The 20299-nt window shown below is 40.2% G+C and overlaps 1 protein-coding gene across 3 annotated transcripts in view; it reads left to right on the top strand.

Moving 5' to 3' along the window:
- The window catches only part of ELAVL4 (ELAV like RNA binding protein 4), an 87851-nt gene that overhangs the window by 21123 nt on the left and 46429 nt on the right, over positions 1 to 20299 (top strand). For all 3 annotated transcript variants that reach the window (XM_010951822.3, XM_010951828.2, XM_010951827.2), the window contains exon 2: positions 15413 to 15653. In XM_010951822.3, the coding sequence (XP_010950124.1) occupies positions 15413 to 15653 (241 nt within the window). The remainder of the gene's footprint in view (positions 1 to 15412; positions 15654 to 20299) is intronic.

Below are 20299 nucleotides of genomic sequence, written 5' to 3'. Positions count from 1 at the left end.
TAACAGTAATAAAATATTTATTATTTTGCCACATTCCTATGAACCCTATCAACACTGAGAAAACTGAGACATAGAACTGTTAAGTAACATGCCCAAGGTCACCCAGCTGAACAGGGATTTGAACCTAGGCATTCGGGCTCTAGTGCCTGTGTTCTTAGCTACTGTGCTATGCAATCAATATTTAATAAGTGTTTGAATTGATTTGAATTGAATGGATGTAGAAGTAGTTACATGATAATGTATTCACTCGTTTGTCTAAAAAGAGAATAACATGCCAGGCATGCCCAGTTCTGATAGTTATTGCAGCAAAATATCAAGGGCCCCCGTGGTTTTGGCTTTGGCTTATGTGATTGTAGAAACTCTCACAGGTAGAAATGTTCTGTGGGCTCTTAATCTCCAGATTTTAGCTAGATTCAAACCCAAAGTGAAAATGAAATAGTTTAGGCCTGAAACAGAGGAGATCAGAGGTCGAAGGAATATGGAGGTGAAAACGAAACAGAGGCTGTAATGATGGCCTTGCCCAGAAAATGGAAGACCTCTGGCCTTAAAAATACAGTCTTTTGAGATAGTTTGAAAGAAGTTGAGAGAAACAATAATGTAAGCACAGATAGCTTTAAAACATGGAAGTGCCCTAGTTTTAAATTGGTTTTGAAGAGGAGCGAGAGAGAGAGATGGGAGAGGTTTATGATAAGAGCGGAATGGTGGGGCGCAGAGCAAGGAAAGCAGGCTGAGCTGTGGAGAGCAGGTGCTCGCCCAGAGAGCCATCCATTCACTCATCTGCTCTTCCAGCAAAGCCTGGGGCTGGTCCCTGAGATTACACATGAGCAAACACGGTCCCTGACCTCAAGGAGCTCACAGTCCAGAGACAGAGACAGGCAGATGGAGAGTCTCGATGCTGTGTGGTAAATGTCTGTGATGGACGTGTGCACGAGGCATGGAGGTGGGAGCCGCGAGAGGAGAGTGGGGAAGGCCATGTAAGGCCTGTTGCTGAGAGAGAGAAGGGCTTTCCGGGCCAACAGGATGCTTTGCAGAGTGTGGCTCGGGACAGAGCACGCTGTGCTCTGGTTTATCATTGCTGGCTGCAGAATGATGCTGCCCAGGGTGCACTTTCCGAGGGCTTACTGAGGTTGTGGTGGGTAAGGAAGGAAAATGGGAGTCAGTAACTGGAAGACCTCAGCTCAGATCCCACCTCTGCAGCTTGTGAACAGGAGCTTATCACTCTACCTTCCGTTTGCTCCTTAACTCTTAGTTTGCTCCCTGTAAAATGCAAGTAATGGGGGGAGGGGAGACAATCCTATCCATCTCTCAGGGTCTTCATGGAGATAAACAGGGTGTTGGGTATGAATGTGCTTGCAGACTCCCCTGAGTCTAGCATGTGATTTAATGAATTCTTTCCAGGGCTTTGTGCAGGTTTGTCTGGTTGCTGCAGGGAGATGACACTCGCTGTGTCATCTCTCTCTGCACTCGCCATCACATCTTTCTGACAGAGCCCTAGAAAGGCCTCCTGAAGTGCACTTGGTCCATGTAGCTGCCCCTTGGGGTCCACGGGAAGGAAGGAGCAGTCCAAGTGGAGGGTGGGCCAAGAACAACCCCTGCTCTTCCACCCTGACCGCTTTCAGTATACGGAGCATACTGTGGCAGTTCCCTGAAATATCCCTTAAAAACAAGAGGGTTTTCGTTTCAAGTAATCACGAACCCTAATGACTGTGCTTATTGCATTTGAAGTGTCTAACTTTAACCCATTCACAGTAGAGTTTTTTTAAAGGGCAGAGTGTACCAGAAATTGTGTTTATAAGTGTTAAAAATGCTGCTTTCATTATTCATTTTTTAAAGTTCACTTAATCTCTTCCCCCTTTGCATTATGTTTTCCTGACTGGTATTATTGTGAGAACTTATTAGTTAATATTTGTGAAGCATTTTGAAAATGGAAATAGCTATTGACATAGGTGATGAGTAGTAACGTTTTTAAGTGTTCTTTTCTATTTCAGAAATTAAATTCCAAGGATAAATCTTACCAGCGGTCAGATTAGTCAACTTTGCCACCTGCAATACATTTTAATGGGCATATATTTTCAGTATGTTACATTTTGGACAAGAAGAATGAACATGTATTGAGTGCCTACTGTGTGCTGAGGTCCAAGCCAAAAGCCTGAAATTTGCTATTTTCAGTCTTCACAGCAACCCTACAAGGCAGACAGAAAATTGTTCGCATTTTTCAGATGAGTAAATTTAAATTGCACCTCAGAGAGTCTTAAGTGGCTAAGACAAGGTCAAGGCTGGAGCTGGTTTTCAAACTCAGATCAGATCAACTCCAAACCTCATGCTCTTACCATTATACCGTGCAGAATTTTGAATTAAGACCCTTCCATCCATTTATTGGGCAATATTAACCGACTAATAGCATATATACATCCTAGAATTGTTTTAACTGGATTAGATCACTTACTTTCTCTAAGACTACTGGGTTGCATTTTATGCCAATAGGAATTCTTTCCTCAAGACTTAGAGGCTTAGGAAAGGGCACAGAATTTGATTTCAGACTTGAGTACAAGTTGTGGTTCCGACTGAGTGACAGTGAACACTGCCGGAAGCCTCATTTCTCTGTCATGTGTAAAGTGACTTCGCTTCTTCAAGTCCCAGTTTTCTCAACTGTAAATGAGAGGAATGACAATTACCTACTTTGCAAAGCTGTGGGAGAATTAAGTGAAGTAATGTAGGTGGAGACATGTAGTACGATTTGTTGTGCGTTAACTGTTGGTGGTATTGGATGGAGTTCACGGTAACTGCTTGCCTGGACATAGTCCTGTGTGACCCAAAGTACTTTTAACCAGCATTATGGCAGGATCTCCATTTATTGAGACTTTGCCATGTTCCAGGCAGGGACTTTTCTAGGCACTTTGTATGTGCTTCTCCATTACCACATTTATGACATTATGTAGTAATTACTTATTTATTTATTTATTTACTACCTTGCAGGCAGGAACCTCTTTTATTTCCTTCATATCCCAGTATTTAACATAATGGCTTCTGGCCCATCGAAGGAACTCATTAAGGTTAAGGAAGTGAGCTTGGCTTTGTTCCTTTAAACTGCTTTTCTTCTTTTAAAAGCTAACTTCGGTTGTAGAGAGGGACTGTTCAAATGAAGCACCACATTATCATTATTCAATTGTGACATATAACTTGCTTTAAAAAAAATGCCTTTAAATAAGGAAAATTTAGGTTGCACTAATTTTACAACAGCTGATTCTGAATATTTGTTAGCCTTTCACTTTTTTAAAAGGTAAATTTCTGTGATGAAAAGAATATCTCAGGAGTTGGAAGAGTTTGCCAAGCAAATTTACTTTGTATCTGTGATTTCGAAGGCCATGGTTACCCTACTCAAAGGAGTAAACTGTTTTCAATAAACTTACTGTATATACATTTGTCATATCCAGATTGTTCTTAGTGGCATATTAAATTAGACCTTAAAACGCCTTATCTGAGAATTACATATTACGCAGTTTGAATTTTAGTATAAAGGTAATAATTTTGGACCTTTGTCATGTGTTGTTAAAAGGCTTATTATTTCTCAAGTTTTAAAATGCTGGTTTGGCTCTTGCCCAGTTAATGTGAATTAGTGAGATTTTAGAAGTGTATTTTGATAAAGACAGAAGATTGTAAAGACAGAACTAGTAACTTATTTATCCTCTGTTCTAATCCAAAATTCTTTTGTTATGAGGCAAATCATAAAAAATGCATATGGTAGGGGATTTTTAAAAAATATAACAATGAGGAATTGAGATGAAGGAAAATTAAGAGAATTAAAAAATAAGATAAATTCAGAGGTAATTGTGCTTTAAAAAAAATCAGGTTTGCAGTGAGGTCCTATGTTTTTCTCTACACATAGAGGACTACAGATTTGACATTCATTTTCCTAGCCATGTTACAAAGAGGGGACCCAATGTATTACAAGATGCAGAGTTCATAAAATAAAAGTAAATCCACCACGTAGAAGATAGAGGATATTAGTGGTTCATTGCCATAATAAAGTATTTGCCTCAAAGCAGACAGAAATATTCTGATACCTTGTATTTGTGATTTTTTTTTTCCTCTCCTCTTTGCTTCTCGTTCATGAGATTTTTATAAATATGTATTAGGAGGATCTCCGTATGCGGGAAAGTGAGAGAGAAGCTTTAAAAGCGTGGCGTGGAATGTGCTTGACAGTGTCATACATTCACAAGATGTCCTTGAAGATGGAGCACAGAACAGAGATCAGGGAAATTTTGGCAGCTGCAGTTGGGAAAATAAATGGCTGTTGTGTGATTGGGCAGATCCTGAAAGCAGGCTCCTGCTCAAACCATGTAATTAAGAAAAGTGGGAGCTTTTGTCCAAGTGCAGAATGTTCATAATATCAGAGTTTGTCAGCAGGAGCTTTTAGAACGGATCAGTACTTTTCACTCCCTGATCCAGGGAACATTTTTCTTATAAATCATCTTCTCTCCTTGCTGTCCTCGTGAAGGTTGCTGCCAGGCAATAAGGCAGACTTAGATTGTAACCTTGCTAATACACAATGATTTAGGTGAAAGGGAGACTGAACCAGAGACTGTTTCAAAAAATGCGATTTTTATTCATTTGGGCTTCTATGTAGGAACAAAGTGTGACCAAGGAGAGATGCTGCAGGATGGCTCTGGGAAGGAGGTGGAATCATTTTTAATACTGTGGCTTCAAATTGGTTTGAAGGACTTGACATTTTCTTCCTTTTCAAAAAATCACTTCCTTTCAGATTATAAAAGTGCTGTATTTTCATTGTAAAGCAAAAAATCAGAAAACTTGGAAAATAAAAATGGAGACAAGTATAACAGTCACCTCTAATCTTACCATTTATTATTAGCATTTTAATTTTTCCCTCTGTGCATGTTTGTATAATTGACATGATCAGTTTTATTTTGCCTTTTTTCTACATTGATTACAAACATTTTTCTTGTGTTATAAAAACCCACTATAAACATAATTTTAGCAGTTGCAGAATACTGTATCAGAATTATACCATAACTTAGTTAGTCATCCTCCCTGCTAGGCCCACAGGTTGTTTCTATTTTTTTACTCTTCTAGACACACTTTTCTTGATATACCTTATTGTGCATACTTTCCATCTACAGAATTTTGGATTCTTTTCTGAGCTTCTGAACGGATCTTTGGGTCCAAGAATATGAACATAAGTTTCAGAAATTTTGTGCCAATTTATATTTTCATCAATAATGATACAAGAGACTATTTCACTGCACCTTAATGTTTAACACTTGCAAACCTTGAATTTCTTTCTTTCTTTTTTTTTATGGAGGTACTGGGGATTGAACTCAGGACCTTGTGCATGCTAAGTATGCACTCTACCACTGAGCTATACCCTCCCACCTTGAATTTCTATCTGTGTTCTCTGTAAATATTTTGTCCACAAATAATTAAAAGCCGCACTCCTCCCAGCCCAGGTCTGCATTCTCACCAACACTGGTTTGCTAACGTCCAGTTTTACATCTGCCTTCCCAGTGGGTGTCCAGGAGGAACAGAAGTCTAGACTACTTCTCTGAAGTAGTTTGAGGAATAAAGTTCTCCTCTGTCAGTCAAAAAGTCCTATCTTCTAAGATTTCTTTCTTACACAAAAACAAAAACAGAACAAACAAACAAACAAACAAAACAGGAAGTCAGTGAAGGAAGAGGTTAAAAATAAAATTTCAAGTGTAATAAAGTAATTTTCAAACTTAAAACTACTCTGTCAGATTGATGTTCAGGATCTTTTCACTAATGAACATATAAATATAATATGAGGCTGTGTGAATTGTCCATGGATCTAATTAAACATTGGCCACTTACACGTACACTGAGATGCTGAGAACTGTTTTGTTTCTCGCACTATCTTTGGCTTCAGAATGTCCCCAGATAATTCTCCTTTGAATTGGAAACGCCGTTGGCATTATACAATTCTGCTTAACAAAGAGAAGGTTGCTGGATGTAGATTTTTCTAGGTACTGATTCCATCTACTCCCCTCTGCTCTTCTCATCTCCACTCTAGCTCTGTTAAGAAACAAGTATTAATTTTTAAAATAAAAAAGTGTTTCATGTAGATTTCTGAAGAATTTAATCTGAGTGTGCACAAAACTTAAATTCAGAGACACCCAAGTTCTTTAGATCATCATATAGATAACATGTTGCTTTTTACAGCTGAATCTCTGAGTTTGCTCACATTCTGAGCCACTAGCCAGGCATTTTATAAATATACAGTATTTATGTTTACATGAATTGTGCCATTGGCTGTTGTTTATGCATTTAATCAGAAGATAAGTCCAACTTAATGAGTCTGTGGGCAGTTTAATAAGTGGTTCATTAATGTTCTTGGTATGGAAGTTGAAGATAACATATATACCGTCACAACTGGTTCCCATCCCAGCAGATACCTGTAGCTTATTATTAGGCATTTTTGTTATTTTGTCTACATTAAACATTCAGAGTTTGGGGGCTTAGGGAGTAGAATGGGAAAGGAATTGTTTTCCAATTGATTTTTTTTTTTAATTAGAGCTGATATTTTTACAGGAAGCCTGAGAGCTTGCCCACAAAATTGTATTTACATAAAAATGAAAACATTTATCTTTTTCAAATATGCCTTTAACAAAGAAGGCTTATTGAAAGTTTGGGGTTGTATTTATTTATTGGCCATTTTAGAAAAGAAGATGGAATAGGAGGTGGAGGGGGTGCGGTTGGAAGATTTCCCATCTTCATAATGAACTGGATGATCAAACAATCCCTTCAGCTTTGGAGAGTTTGCTGTAAAAATCTGTTAAAACCAAATATTCAGAGGTTATACCAGGACTGCCCCAAGTTGGGTACAACAGGAGATCATTTTAGGCCCAAGCTGAATCCCTGAAGAAACACTATAAGATATAAAGGAGGCCAGTATTTATTTAGGAGGAGAAATGTATGTGATGTGTCTGGGGAAGAAGATTAAAAGCTTGGATTTCTGTGAATTTGAGAATAATGCCTAAGAGAAATTAAACTTTGATTATGCTTTTCATTTAAATGCTGGTCCTGCTATTTTAAGTATTAATGCCTCTTATTCTCTCCAGCGGCTGCTGATTTTTTAAAAGCCCCGACTACCACCACTGAGAATACTTTTGGCATGCCTGGTGTTCCTCTCCAGTAAAGAAGATGCTGTTTCAAAGGAGTAATGCCTCAAGCTTACTTCATTGTTACAAATAGTCATTCATTTAGGACGTAAGCATTTAGACCAGAAACAGGACCATCAGTTCACTATCAGAATGGCGAGTGACTAGTTTGAGTGTAATTTCATTTACTTGCTTTTGGTGAGGAGGAGGGTCATTAGAGAAACTCTGGAGGAAATTGCTTAAAAGAAGGGTGTGTATATGATTGATTTTAATTATTTGTTTACTACCCCTCCTTTCCCAGCCTCTCAACTTGAACCCTTTAAGGGCAGGGACCAAATTATTTTTGTTTCCCCAATTCCTAGAACAATGCCTTGGTCTATAATGGCATTCAATAAACTCATCTTGAATTGAATACACTTGTTTTAAAGATATGCTGAGAATTTATTACCATGTAACTTCCTAGAGTAAACAGGTCTTTCAGGTTATTTGTGCATCTGCCCAAAGGTATTATTAAACTGTCAACATGTTTTCCCCAGTTGGAATTAAATTTTTTTTCCAGAGGGTTTTCTAGTTACCTTCTAGCAGAATCTACAGAAACTTGGTGCAAATGGTTTTTAGAGACATGAGTACAGTCTTCCACCAGATTCCCCTGGTCTGCGGACCTTTGTGAGTCATTACTTGTAATTCGGTTGAGGGTGGGGTGTATTACCCAGTTCCCTTTTCCTAGAGTGATCAGATCATAGATCTCAGACCCTCCTCTTGGGCCCCGTTAATAACATGTGTCTCCTTCCCAGTTGAATCATAACCAGGAAAGCACTGCATTTAGAAAAAAAAAAGGCTAATCTGAAGGGACTTGAGCAAATTAAAGCCTTTTGAAAAGAAGGAAGGATGAATATGGATTTTATGAGCCGATGGACAAAACTTTAAAGAAATATGAAATTGGGGGGTTGTAAGGACATTTTTAGTATCTTTCAAGGAGCAAGAAGAGAAGTGAGGAATTATTCCTAAAAATAATGTCTGTCTTCAGGAACACAGAGCCTGCTGTGTAATTTTCTAACTTTGGGGATTTGTTTTTCCAGGCTTTTGAAAAGCGAGTGAGATGCAGTAGTCGGGGCTGCTCTACCAGAGTCTAACATACTGCATGTCAGGATTTTATAAGGGTTAAGTGGGAAATGCCTACAAAGAGAATTAGGACTTTTATTTTTGTTCTCATGAATAGTTTAAATCTATTTCTTTAATGGTTCGATTCAGTGACTGCCCTTGGTAAACATTATTCTTCATGCTCTCGGGAGCACTTGTTCTATTACATAAGGCTTAGCCTTTATATATACATTTTCAAAAGTCCTTCCAACATAGTCAAAGAAAACACCTTTAAATACTTATTAAAATATTTAATAAAATACATGTCTGTGTCCTGGATGTGCACACCTGAGACATGTTTGCAATCAATTCATTCCTTTAGTATCTTTTCTAGTTTCTGGGAATACTGACATTTGAGGATACTGAAAGTAGAGGGGAGGGAATTTGGAAAAGAAACATCATATCCTATGACCCCCCTAGGTTCTTTTTTCTTGATTGTTTTGCCTGAATTGAGTATCGAGGACACTCCTCCCCTAGAAAAATCAGAAGTTGAGGAAAGCCTAGAGCGGCGGGCTGGGTGTACAGGGCCCTGCGCTGGGCTCTGGGATGATGAATGTCAGTAGTGAGTTCCTACATCGGTGCAGGTTCCTGTAGTATAAAGTCATAACCTTTTATTTGCCCTGTGAAGTAAATACTGAAAGTGTAAACTAGGTTAACTTATGGAAATGCAAGACCATACAGTTTATTGTCAGAGTTTCATTTTTGAGGATAATACTGGAGCAAGGCCATGATGTGGTGTGGTGGACAGGATGGGTGAGGGGGCTATGGTAGGACCTCTGTTGGGGCTCTCTGGGGCCCCAAATAATGATTTCCTCGGTTGTGAGAAGGGCCAGTCCTGTAACTCTAACCCGACTTACCCCAAACTTGAGCACATGGAAGCCTACTGAAGACAGAGCTGTAAGGGATTCATAAGCCAATGGAAGAAATATTAAAGGAGGCTTTAAGTACTTTTTAGAATTTTAGAATGGTCTCACTTAATACACTTTCTAGCCACAGGACGTGCTTGGTCTGTCCTCTGACATGTGGACCCTTCAGCAATAAATATTTGTTTTAATGAATGAATGAATTCTGAGGACAAGAAATTACATGAAAAGAGTGATTTGGGAAGGAAGGGAAATTTTTGCTCTTTGATTATATGGCTACTATTAGAATCAATTGGGGGATTTCAACCTGAGACAAAGGATTGACTTTAGTGTGCATAAAATGTTGTGTGCATGTAAATTTTGGGGGGAGAAAGGACAAAGGCATTCACCAGGTTCTCTACAGGATCCATGTCAGCCAAAGCTTCAGCCCTCCTACTTAAATGAATGCCTCTTAAAATCTGCATTTGAAATAACATCTAAACGTATGCCTGCCATATAATAGGTACTCAGTAAGTATTCTGTCCTCTTCTGTTATATGTAAAATGGGGATGACATTAATACCTTTTTGGCTTGTACTTCACAGGGTTGTTTGAGGGATCTAGCAAACTATTGGACCTGCGAGGAGTTTCATTTATTCAACAATTCTCTATGCAGAACCTACCAATTCTCAGGCCCTGTCCTATATACAGATACTGTTATAAACAAAGCAGATGTGGTCTCTGTACCATGGAGCTCAGAGTTCAGGTTGCCATTCTTTGTGGACTGTAAAGTACTGTACTCAGAAAAGTAAGGAGATAGGCCTCCACACCTATATTCAAATGCACTTCTATGATATGGCCACCTTCATACCCTACCCTCCCTGAAAAAAAGTAAAAGTAAACCTTCATCCAAATGCCCATATCTGCATTGTCACAAGAATATTGAAGTGAGGTAGTCTGTAGGCCTGAGCTCAAGTCCCATTTTTGCCTCTTATTAGCACTGTGACCTTGGGCAAGTCATTTCTCCTTTCTGGTCCTCAGTTTCCTCATTAAAATGACAGGGGGATTGGGCTCTGTGATCCCGCATGTTCTCTGATACCTGTCATGCATCCACACTGTGAACTCACTAAGGCCAGCTTCTCATCTTTGTTGTCTCTGTATCCCCAGGACCTCGCACAGTGCCTGGCACTCCAGAGCTCCATCTCTGTTCGTCTAAGTTTCCCAGATCTAGCCATTGTGGAAATAAATCCTTTTTATGCATATGATCTGGCATGCCCAAGAAGTAGAATAACAGATACCTTGGGCGGGCAATAACAAAGATGTGATTGAACAGCTAATTAGGACCATTGTTTAGAACCCAGGATTTTGGCAATGGAGATGCCATGAAGGGCAGAGAGGGTTGGCTCTTTTTCTCAGGAGCATCCTGAGAAAGAGGCGGACCCAGCCTCTGCTTCTTACCCTGCTCACCCTCTGCAGAGATAAATGACCCTGAATGTTGATCCAGCAGCTGCATGCCTGAGGCCTTCCCTCCTGCTTTTGTTGCATATTTTGCAGGAAAAAAAAAAAAAATGTAGTGTGAGGGGTGAGGTTAATGTGTTGAGTGTGAGTAATTAGTCATTCAAACCATCGACATTTACAATGACAGGATTTGAGTGCCTCCGTTATTGTGCACTGCTCTAATAGTTTATCCCTGAAATTTTCTGCCTGTATAATGTTTCTTAAAATATATCATGGGAACATAAAAGATTTAATGCAGTGCTTTGTACAACCATTAGAGTTTGAAGTCAACTGAACCTCCTCAGTGCTCTATCCTGGATGCTGACTGTAATTCTGTTCTTAATTGCCATTCATAAGAGGGGAGGAAGGCAAGTCAAGGGTTTGAAACCTGGTCAGCTATGAAGTTGGCTGTGAGACCCACACAGAATGTTTCATTAAAGTACATGTGTACACTTGAGTAACTGATATATTTATTTGCAATGAACATTGTGCTGTTACAATATTAAAGGCCTTAGCCTGGGAAGCAAGTGTTCTGATTTGCTGAGCCACCTCAGAACTTACTGGAGGGTATTGTTCTCTCTAATACTCATGTTTACTCTGGTCTGTTTCCCAAGTAGAGATTACAGGTGTCCTCTCTTTAAGATCTATCACGTAACTTTAAATGCTGTCATTTCCTATTCTTGGATTCGATATATTTATATCTCGGCAACTTCTCTTATTTTCCAAATAATGTTTTAAAATCCTCTTGGTTCACTTGTGTGTCAGATTTGATTCTGACATTTTACATTTCTGATTCTTTTTTTAAGCCTGTCTTGCATACTGGGATGCATCATTAAGACTAGCGACAGGTCTTATCACACGATGTATATTAACACATTGGCAAATGTTTCTCAGCTTTAGAGCTGTACATTTTTATTGAGAAAACTCTGTGTGTGTGTATGTGTGTATTTTCCTCAGTTCTTTCTGAGGCCACAGAAGGATAACTGGGTAGCGTGTGTGCAGAGCTCCATCTCCATGGGACGAGAATGACTCGACCTAATTTATAGGCTTGGTCTGTTGAAGTGGCTCACTACTGAACGTTGCATCTCATGGCTCCCTTTCAAAGGTTTGGGCCAGTTCGGGTTGTCTGATGTTCAGATGGGGCTCAACTCCAGGAGTCCACATAAATTAGGAAATCCACATAGGATATAAGGAGATCCAGAAAGCTGATTAGGGAACTGAAATTTCTCTGCTGCAGACTTGATACTTCCTAGGTCTTCCAGAGCAGGGAGACCTGTGAAACATTCACAAGGACAAGTGCTGACTTTCACCACTGTGTCTATGAGTCAAGCATCCAGTAAACAAACAAAAAAAATGAACCCAGCTGTCAGGTGACCTTTAATAGTCTTGGTCGCACAGAATCTCAGCGTGCTTAGTTAGGTACGACTTACTTTCTTTAACACCCATAGCTGCCTCAGTGCTGGATATTTTCTAGGTGTTTGACCAGGGGCTGCAAGAAGGGGAACCTAAGAAGGTGGAGCAGGGAAGGTGTCCTGTAGATTGTGGGATGGGCTTTTTTGACATTAAGTCGAAATGTAGTAGTTGGGCAGCTCTGTGGTTCTGCCAGACCAGCCTCCTGAATTGGATAGATTCTGTCTTTCAGGTTCCTTATTGAGTTGGCAGTGCTTCTTGTGTTTGTTGCCTGGACACCTATCTCAGTGAAGCAGTGAGGCAACACGGCGAGTGGAGGCCCTGCAGACCCCAGGAGGCCCGACTGCTTGGCAGAAACCTACCTCCCAGCCAGGAGTGGGGAGGATGCTCTGTAACATCATCTCCATTAGCATGACCCTTTCCCCTGGGCCCATCGCCCTCATTCTTTCCTGGATCCTGGCCTCAAGGGCAGAGCCGCTGAATAGGCATTACTGGGTGCAGTTTCTATCAGTGCTGAGGGCAGCTTGATTTAAGCTTCTTCCAGGGATCTCTTTGCTTTCTCCTTGCTGTCTGGGCCAGCCTAACACAATCCCACAGTTGACCTGAAGCCAAGATGGTTCTTGGTAAAGAATCATAGAAGCTCCCCACCCTCTTCAGTCTACCTTATTTCCCTGCCTCCTCTTGAGACTTCTTTTTTCTTTTGATTTCGTTTCCCATTTGTGATTATCAGAAGGAAAAACAGTTAGAGTAACAGTCACCTGTGTAGGGCATGATGAGGAATAATAGTAATGATACTTATAGTTACTTTATGTTCTAGGCACTTTAGGTAGATAGACAGACAGACAGACAGATAGATAGATAGATAGATAGATAGATAGATAGATAGATAGATAGATATAACCTTATGCGATAGGCCTTATTCCAGTTTACAAAGAGGAAACTGAGGCTCAAGAGTATTGAAAGAACCTGCTTGAGATCACAGAGCTAGTAAGTAGTAGACCTAGAATTTTAGATCAGCTGTTCCCTTGACTAAAAACTCATTCCTTTTTTTTTTAATACCACTATGCTTCAGATGAGAAAATAAGCAGAAAACAAAACAGAATAAAAACAAAACCAGTCTCTGAATGTTGACGAGGATGAGCAACAACTAGAACTTTCATACTCAGCTAGTGGGAGTGTCAGTTGGTACAGCTACTTAGAAAAACTTTTGACAGTGTCTACTAAAGCAGAATACACCCAGGAGTATTCCCAGCAGAACTGCGTGTGTATAGATAATGCTCATAGCAGCAATATCTATCACAATTAGAAACTGGAAAGAACCCAAATACACATCAAGGTAGAAGAGATAAATAAAACATGGTATTTGCATACAGTGGAATTCTCTGCAGCAGTGGAGAACAGCCTGCATCTCACAACATGGGTGACACCCAGACGTAATGTGTGAAAAAACATGAGAGAGTACGTTTTGTGTGATTCCATGTATATAAAATTCAAAAACAGATCCGATAAATTTGTGGATGAGAAGTCAGAAGAGTGGTTACCTTTGGGGGGTGGTGTGAATGACGGGGGTGGGGACATAAGAAAGGCTTCTGGAGTGCTGGTCAGGTTCTATATCGTGGTCTGAAAAGTCACTCAGGTGTGAGTTGTGCTCACTTTTTAAACATTCCTTGAGTTGTACCCTTAAGATTTATACACTTTACTACATACATATTAAATAAAAATGCTTATCTCCCCCAAATTCTCTGAGCAGCCAAATCATAATAATAATGGAAGCTACTAGTAATCAGATATCTGCTAAACCTTGGTTTCCTCGTCTACAAAATGTAGAGAATATTAGAATATGCCTTCTTGCGGGGAGTCAGTGAGAGAAGTCACATCACGTGATTGGCAGAGTGACCTTAATAAATATCTCTGATCATGGTTGTCTTCCCACCGCTGTTCAGGCACTTCACATACATCATGACATCAGATCCTTCTTACCGTCTTGCGAGGCAAACAGCATATTGTTCTCCCTTTTCAAATGAGGAAAACTAAGGTTCCGAGAGTTCAAGTCCCTTACCCAAGGTCACACAACTCTGGAATGGCAGAGCACAATTGCATTTCCAAGGCGTTGATGATCGATTTCACAGGCAGCAGAAGCCACATCAGGAGGGACACATAAGGGGTGGTGCTAGGATAGAATGGAAAATTGGGACTTTGGGGCTGCATTTGGGGCCAGGAAAACCAGGTGCAGGCCCAGACTTTGCCCTACTTTCCTGTGGTGACAAAGAAGTTGCTGGATGTCTCTGAAATTCATCTCAAACATGAGGATTTTGAACTGAATTTTATTCCCTGAAGTGCCTCTGTGCTCTGCAGTTTTGTGATTCTCTGTTGGTCGTACAATACAGGACATCTTTATGACCTGGTTCCATGAGCTTAAACCCATTTTTCATGTAAAACCTTCTGGCATCATCTTCTCGGGACTTCCCCTGATTGCTCCTATACTGTAAGCAGAATTAGTTGCTCCCCCACCACATGCCCGCTGTCCTAAAATAATCATTTGTCTGTCTGTGTCCTCTACAGACTGTAAGCTTCTTGTGGGTAGAGACTAAGACTTATCTCTATCCCCATGCGTGCTGCCTAGGGCGGTTCACACATTCATGTAAATGTTTGTTTAATTAACTATTGAAGTACAGAGGAAGTCCTTTTTGAGTAATGTGTGAGAAGACAACCTGGGGTTGTGCTAGACCTAAGGTGGAGACCTAGAGGGAACCTTTCCTTCGTGTTTTTAGTTTTTATTAGAGGTCCAGGAAAAACAACAGAGTGGCTGGGGAGAAAAATCATTAGATAACTTTGTAGCTCCCCAGCATGTGCTTATGAAATCTGAAGTTTGATCGGTATTAAGCATCAGTGAAAATCTAAATCCTTCCCATATGGAACAGCCCCCCTTAATTTAATGTCATTTTACTTTATGAGATAGTTAATAAACAGGTACTGTATTTGATCTTGTGAGCATAGCCCTCTATATTTAGCTTTTTCAGCTTTAATGGAACTATAATTTTAATCATGATTATTACTTTACATTTTAATTATAATTTGGTGTGGCTTAAGTATACATTTCTGAGAGTGATTGTGTAATGAAAACAGGAATTAGCTTTTCATTAACAAAATAATGGGAGAGTTCCCACTGCATTCTAGTCTATGTTCAAAATCTATGGGCTGGCCTAAAAATAGCAAGGGGAGTTTAACATTTTGGTTAAAAACATGCTTCTAAATTGGCTGTGTTCACAACCCCGTCTCTTTTGCTCCATCTTGCTTTATCTTGTTCTCTTTCTGTTAAAAAAATAAAATCTTGAAAGAGACTTTGTATCTTTGAGATATCAAAAGGCTTAATATTTTTATTTTTATTTAGATAATTAGCACCATGGAGCCTCAGGTGTCAAATGGCCCGACATCCAATACAAGCAATGGACCCTCCAGCAACAATAGAAACTGTCCTTCTCCCATGCAGACAGGGGCAGCCACAGATGACAGCAAAACCAACCTCATAGTCAACTATTTACCCCAGAATATGACCCAAGAGGAATTCAGGAGTCTCTTTGGGAGCATTGGTGAAATAGAATCCTGCAAACTCGTGAGAGACAAAATTACAGGTATGCTCTTCTTCAATATTCTAGGCTTGGGATTCACAGCTACATTGTTCCGTTACATGTGCAGAGCTCAGCAGCAGTGCCTATGCGTGGTGGTGCCTGTGAGCGTCTGCAGCGTGCCTCCTGCATTCAAGGACAGCGGGGCACGCGGTCGTAAACTCATCTGTGTGTGTACACTACATGAAATGTCATCACAGATAAAGATTTTGGAGCTTCCTCAGCCTTATTTTGTGTGAAATAATCCTTTGGTTGTATCTCCTTTTATTCCTAATCAGCCACCTCTACCCTTTGTTCTTTAGTTCTCAGCTCTGCCCTCTGCCCTCCCCATTCTAGTTTTTACCTATGTATTCCTTCCCTCTCAAACATTTGGTTTGTGTGTGTCCAATGTTCTTCCATGTGTCCGAGACAGTGTTTTAAAGGGGGCCATTGTGGACTTGTGAAAGGAGGTCACAACTGCCCCATTGTCGCTGGGGAGAAATAGGCCCTAAGGATAGCAGATTATCCTGAAATAAAATTACACCGCAATAGGAGGGAGATGCTGAATGAAGGTATTTTGTTTTATTTATTTGTTTGTTTTGAAGATACTCTGAGAAGTCAGAGACTTTTTACTTGAAAGTGAAACAGAACCCCATACTTCATACCTGAAATTTTTAGGTTCTGATTTTTTTTCTAACCGATAGCCATTCATTGAGGACCTAATGTTCGCCAGATGCTGACGCTGTAATTCTTTGGGGCTGGTGCTGCGGGTGTTTCCCTGTAACCTTTCTGGAAGTGAGGTTGTTTTCTTGGAAGAACGCTGGACTACTTCCTGATGGCAGTGAAGCTACTGCTCTCTGATGCTCCACTCCTAAAGTCGTTCATGCTCAACTTTGAGTGTTTGTCATTTTTGAGTGTTGACTTTTGTCTCCCTGTCTCTGGATGGTTTAATTGAAGAGCAGCTGGCCTATATAAGAAAAAAGGAAATTCTGTAATTAAAATGAGGAGATATATTATCTTGATTTTAAATCAGAGGATCCAGTGTATTTGTGTGCATGTAGCTATATATATTCTCCAATTCTTCTAATTCTCTTGCAATATTGCAATATATTAAGTATTTTGCAAAATCATAAAGCTAAAATAACTGTCGAAAATATGTCACGTAACCCTCCAAACATAATTTCCTCTTCTGTAAAATTGAAAAATAATACTTTCTCCCAGGGCTTATTGTGAGGATTAAATGAGAGATTGGATGTATACTGCCTAGCGTGATGCCTAGCATAGCAGTCTCTCAGTAATTGAGGGGGGGTGTTATTTTTATAGGTACAGTTAGTGTGTTTCAAGGAGAGTAGCTAGAACAGAGAAATTTTATCAAGGTCTCCAAATAGGACCAGCGCTTTGATTATCTTACCTCAGAGCCCGGATCATCCATCCTTTAACAGAATTCCGTGTGCTCTCAGAAAGCCAATATTTAGATTCCTGAATAATCTTTATATAATAGGATGATAATTCAAACCAAATTAAAACCAGTTAACCATATGATTCCTCCTCCCACTCTTGTATAGAAAATATATTTTTGGTGTAGCCTTACCTTCTAAATAGGGACTCTACCAGCTATATTAGTGAATGTTATTAATCACCTTTTCAAAAGAGTTCCTTTAGAACTAGAGTGAGATTTTTGAGACGTACTGATTCATGGTGTTGTTCCTTGTTTTCTAAAGACACATGTTTAAACAAGCAGATTCCTTTACTGAAAGAATGCTAATTTGGTAGTTCACTGAATGGATTTGAATAGGAGTGACAGCTTCGAAGACAGCCTTTAATTTGGTATACAAAACCAAAATTGTCAACTTTGGTTTGTTTAGCACCCTCTCTAGCACAAGCATCTGAGCTTAAAGAATAAGCTTATGGGTTGAAAGCAGAAATACAATTCAGGCATAAATTTATAATTATCCATTTTTTTAATTCAGGGGAAAAAGAATTTTATTTGCAGAGAACTTATGGGAATGAGGCAGGGAAATACAGAGAGACCAGAGATATTTGCCCTCATTTGGTAGCAGTGTTTAATAAAAGTAGAACTTGTGGTTGTAAAGAGTGCTTATTAAATTCTTCATTTACACTACCTAATTAATTCTAGCATTTTAAATTAACAGTGAAACTGGTCCCTGCTGTACCATTCCATAGATGCAGCATATTTCCTCCATCCACCCGTTGTTCAGGTTTAATTGGCTACACTACAAGTCAGAGGAGGAGGAAGAGATGGGGCTGTGGGGAGGTGGGGAAGAATTGGGGATGGCTCTAGTGGGAGACCCTCTGAGGGTCTACATTTGGGGTTAAGTGATAACACGGGCTAGGCCTACATTTGGGGTTAAGTGATAACACGGTCTAGGAGAGGTGAGGTATCACGCCAGGCAAGTTGAAAGGCAAATTGAAAGGCTGCTGCTGCTGGTTCAGAAGTCGGGGTAAATGACATCATAGGTATTTTTGTTGCCCTGATTTTTACCATCCCAGTCCCCCCTTTTCCTCCAACACCTCCTACAGATCTCAATGCATCTCGATCCTGTGAAGTTTACAAGAAGTTCTAAATATCCAGTGGGAGGATTGAGGGGTGGGAAGTGGCAAAGAGATAAGAATCCAAGATGAAGATTTTCTACCCAAACCACTCTGTAAGAGGATATATAGATCCCCTTAGAAAGTTCTGGCTTCTAAAATTGAGAATGAGAGAGACAGGCAGAAAGAAAGAAAAGGAAGGGAGGGAGCGAGGGAGGGAGGAAGGAATGAAGGAAGGAAGGGAGGAGAACAGAGAGAGAAAGAGAGAAAGACAAAAAGAGAAATCATTGATGATGTTGCCAGAGGCTAGATTCACTCTTAGCTGAGGACTGTTGATGAATTCTCCATTTGAATTTGGGCGTGGACTTAAGTGTTGTGGTGCTAAGGGCATAATTGCTATCATATATCAAGTACTTACTCTGTGCCAGGTACTTGGTAAGCAGTGGACGTACCTTATTTCATTGAACTCTGAAAACCATCTCCATTTCCTTACATGTGGACACTGAAGCTTAGTGAGGTTAAGTAACTTCCCCAGGGAGCATGATAATTAGCAGCTGGTGGAGCTGATTTCACCACACCTCTGACACCCCACCGCCCCAGCCCCCCACCCCCATTTCCAAAAGCATGATCTTATGTGGAAGCATGTGCAGGGTGCCTCTGCCTAGCCCTAATCCCATAACCCAGTGAAACGCTGTGTTCCTCTGAGTAGCAGTTACTGACCACCCTCTGGAGAGTACCTAATGCACCATGGCTTTCAACAAGACTCTTGTGTGTAAAGAGAGGCAAGATAATATTTATCATCCTCCGAGGATACAGCTCAGTCTTCGGTGTAGAGCCAAATTTACTGAAAGTGCCAAGTTTAAGATTCCCTTACAGTGCTTTTGGACATCTCTGCTACTTATCTTCTCAGAGATATTAGATTTTCTTTCCCCATTTGGGGAAGGACATTTATCAGGATAATCTAGGTACCAGGGAGAGAAACCATGTGTGCCAAGTTGCTTTTGTGTGCAGTTGTGGACGTGAGGTGGCTCTGGAAGCTATGTCCTTTGTTTTTCTCCTCCATCCACCTTCAGCCTCTGTTGTTGGAGGGGAAAGAAAGTGGTACACGGCCTGCAAGGATTTTTGTGCAACCAAGAAACTCGGGCAAACAATCCCAAGCCCCTCGTAGAAATTCTGTTATTCCTGTGGACTGAAGATAATTGAATTTGTTTCTTATTTTTTATTTTGTTGCCTTCTTGTTTTTCAGACTTTGAGACTGAATTTCTGAAGCCAGGTTCCTAGATGATCAGTGTTTTAGGGGAGGAAACATATGGCTTAGCTGGGATAGAGTTAGGTGACTCAGGGTATGTCTTAAAGCCAGAACAGCTGGAATGCTAAATTGCGTTTTTATAATTGTCTCTCTTGTTATCACCCCTCTCCAAAAGGAATAGAGAAAGGAGGGGGGAAAGTAACAAAGAAAAATCCCCAGAAATAAATCTCTGTATAATAACAAACAGTTTTGGTCTGCTTATCTAGATTGTGTGATTCTTTGCATCATAGTGATAAAGAAGAATTCTATTTTTTCTGATGTCACTCTCCATGTGCCCGTGCAGTGTAGTTTTTAAGGGTAGTTTTCTAACCATTTCAGGCAAGTGAGAGCTCTAAGGGATGGGGAAGGGGGTGTTTTGAGGACAGGGTGGTCCAAACTGAACATTATTGATTGTAAAACTGAATATATGGAGTGACCCATATGTGGAACAGACCATATGGGCTGTGGATGGTTGAGAAAGGGTGAGGTTTGTGTTAGCTGGAGCTATTGGGGGACATTTGAAAGATAGGGTTAGGATTTAGGTAGAGGGAAGAAAAGCAAAGGAATAGAGCTAAAATTCCAGTCTAAGAATAAAAGCCTTTTTTTATTCCTCTGTGCTTTGGACAGAGGCAGCAGAGTTGGGACGTGCCTCTTTGGAAGCAGTAGTCTGATATGAGGCAGCATTGCCAAGTTAAATTAAGCATACCAAAACTTTAAGTCAGAGTTGCACCCCAGTGGACAAACACATTTCCTAAGCCCCAGCTCTAACCCATTTCTTCCTTTATAGCACATATCTTTGGCTTTATTAATGTTATCATTCAGTGGAAAAAGCAGA

The sequence above is a fragment of the Camelus bactrianus genome, chromosome 13 (assembly GCF_048773025.1).
Source record: "Camelus bactrianus isolate YW-2024 breed Bactrian camel chromosome 13, ASM4877302v1, whole genome shotgun sequence".
NCBI lineage: Eukaryota > Metazoa > Chordata > Mammalia > Artiodactyla > Camelidae > Camelus > Camelus bactrianus.
This window is presented reverse-complemented; position numbering and strand designations above follow the sequence as displayed.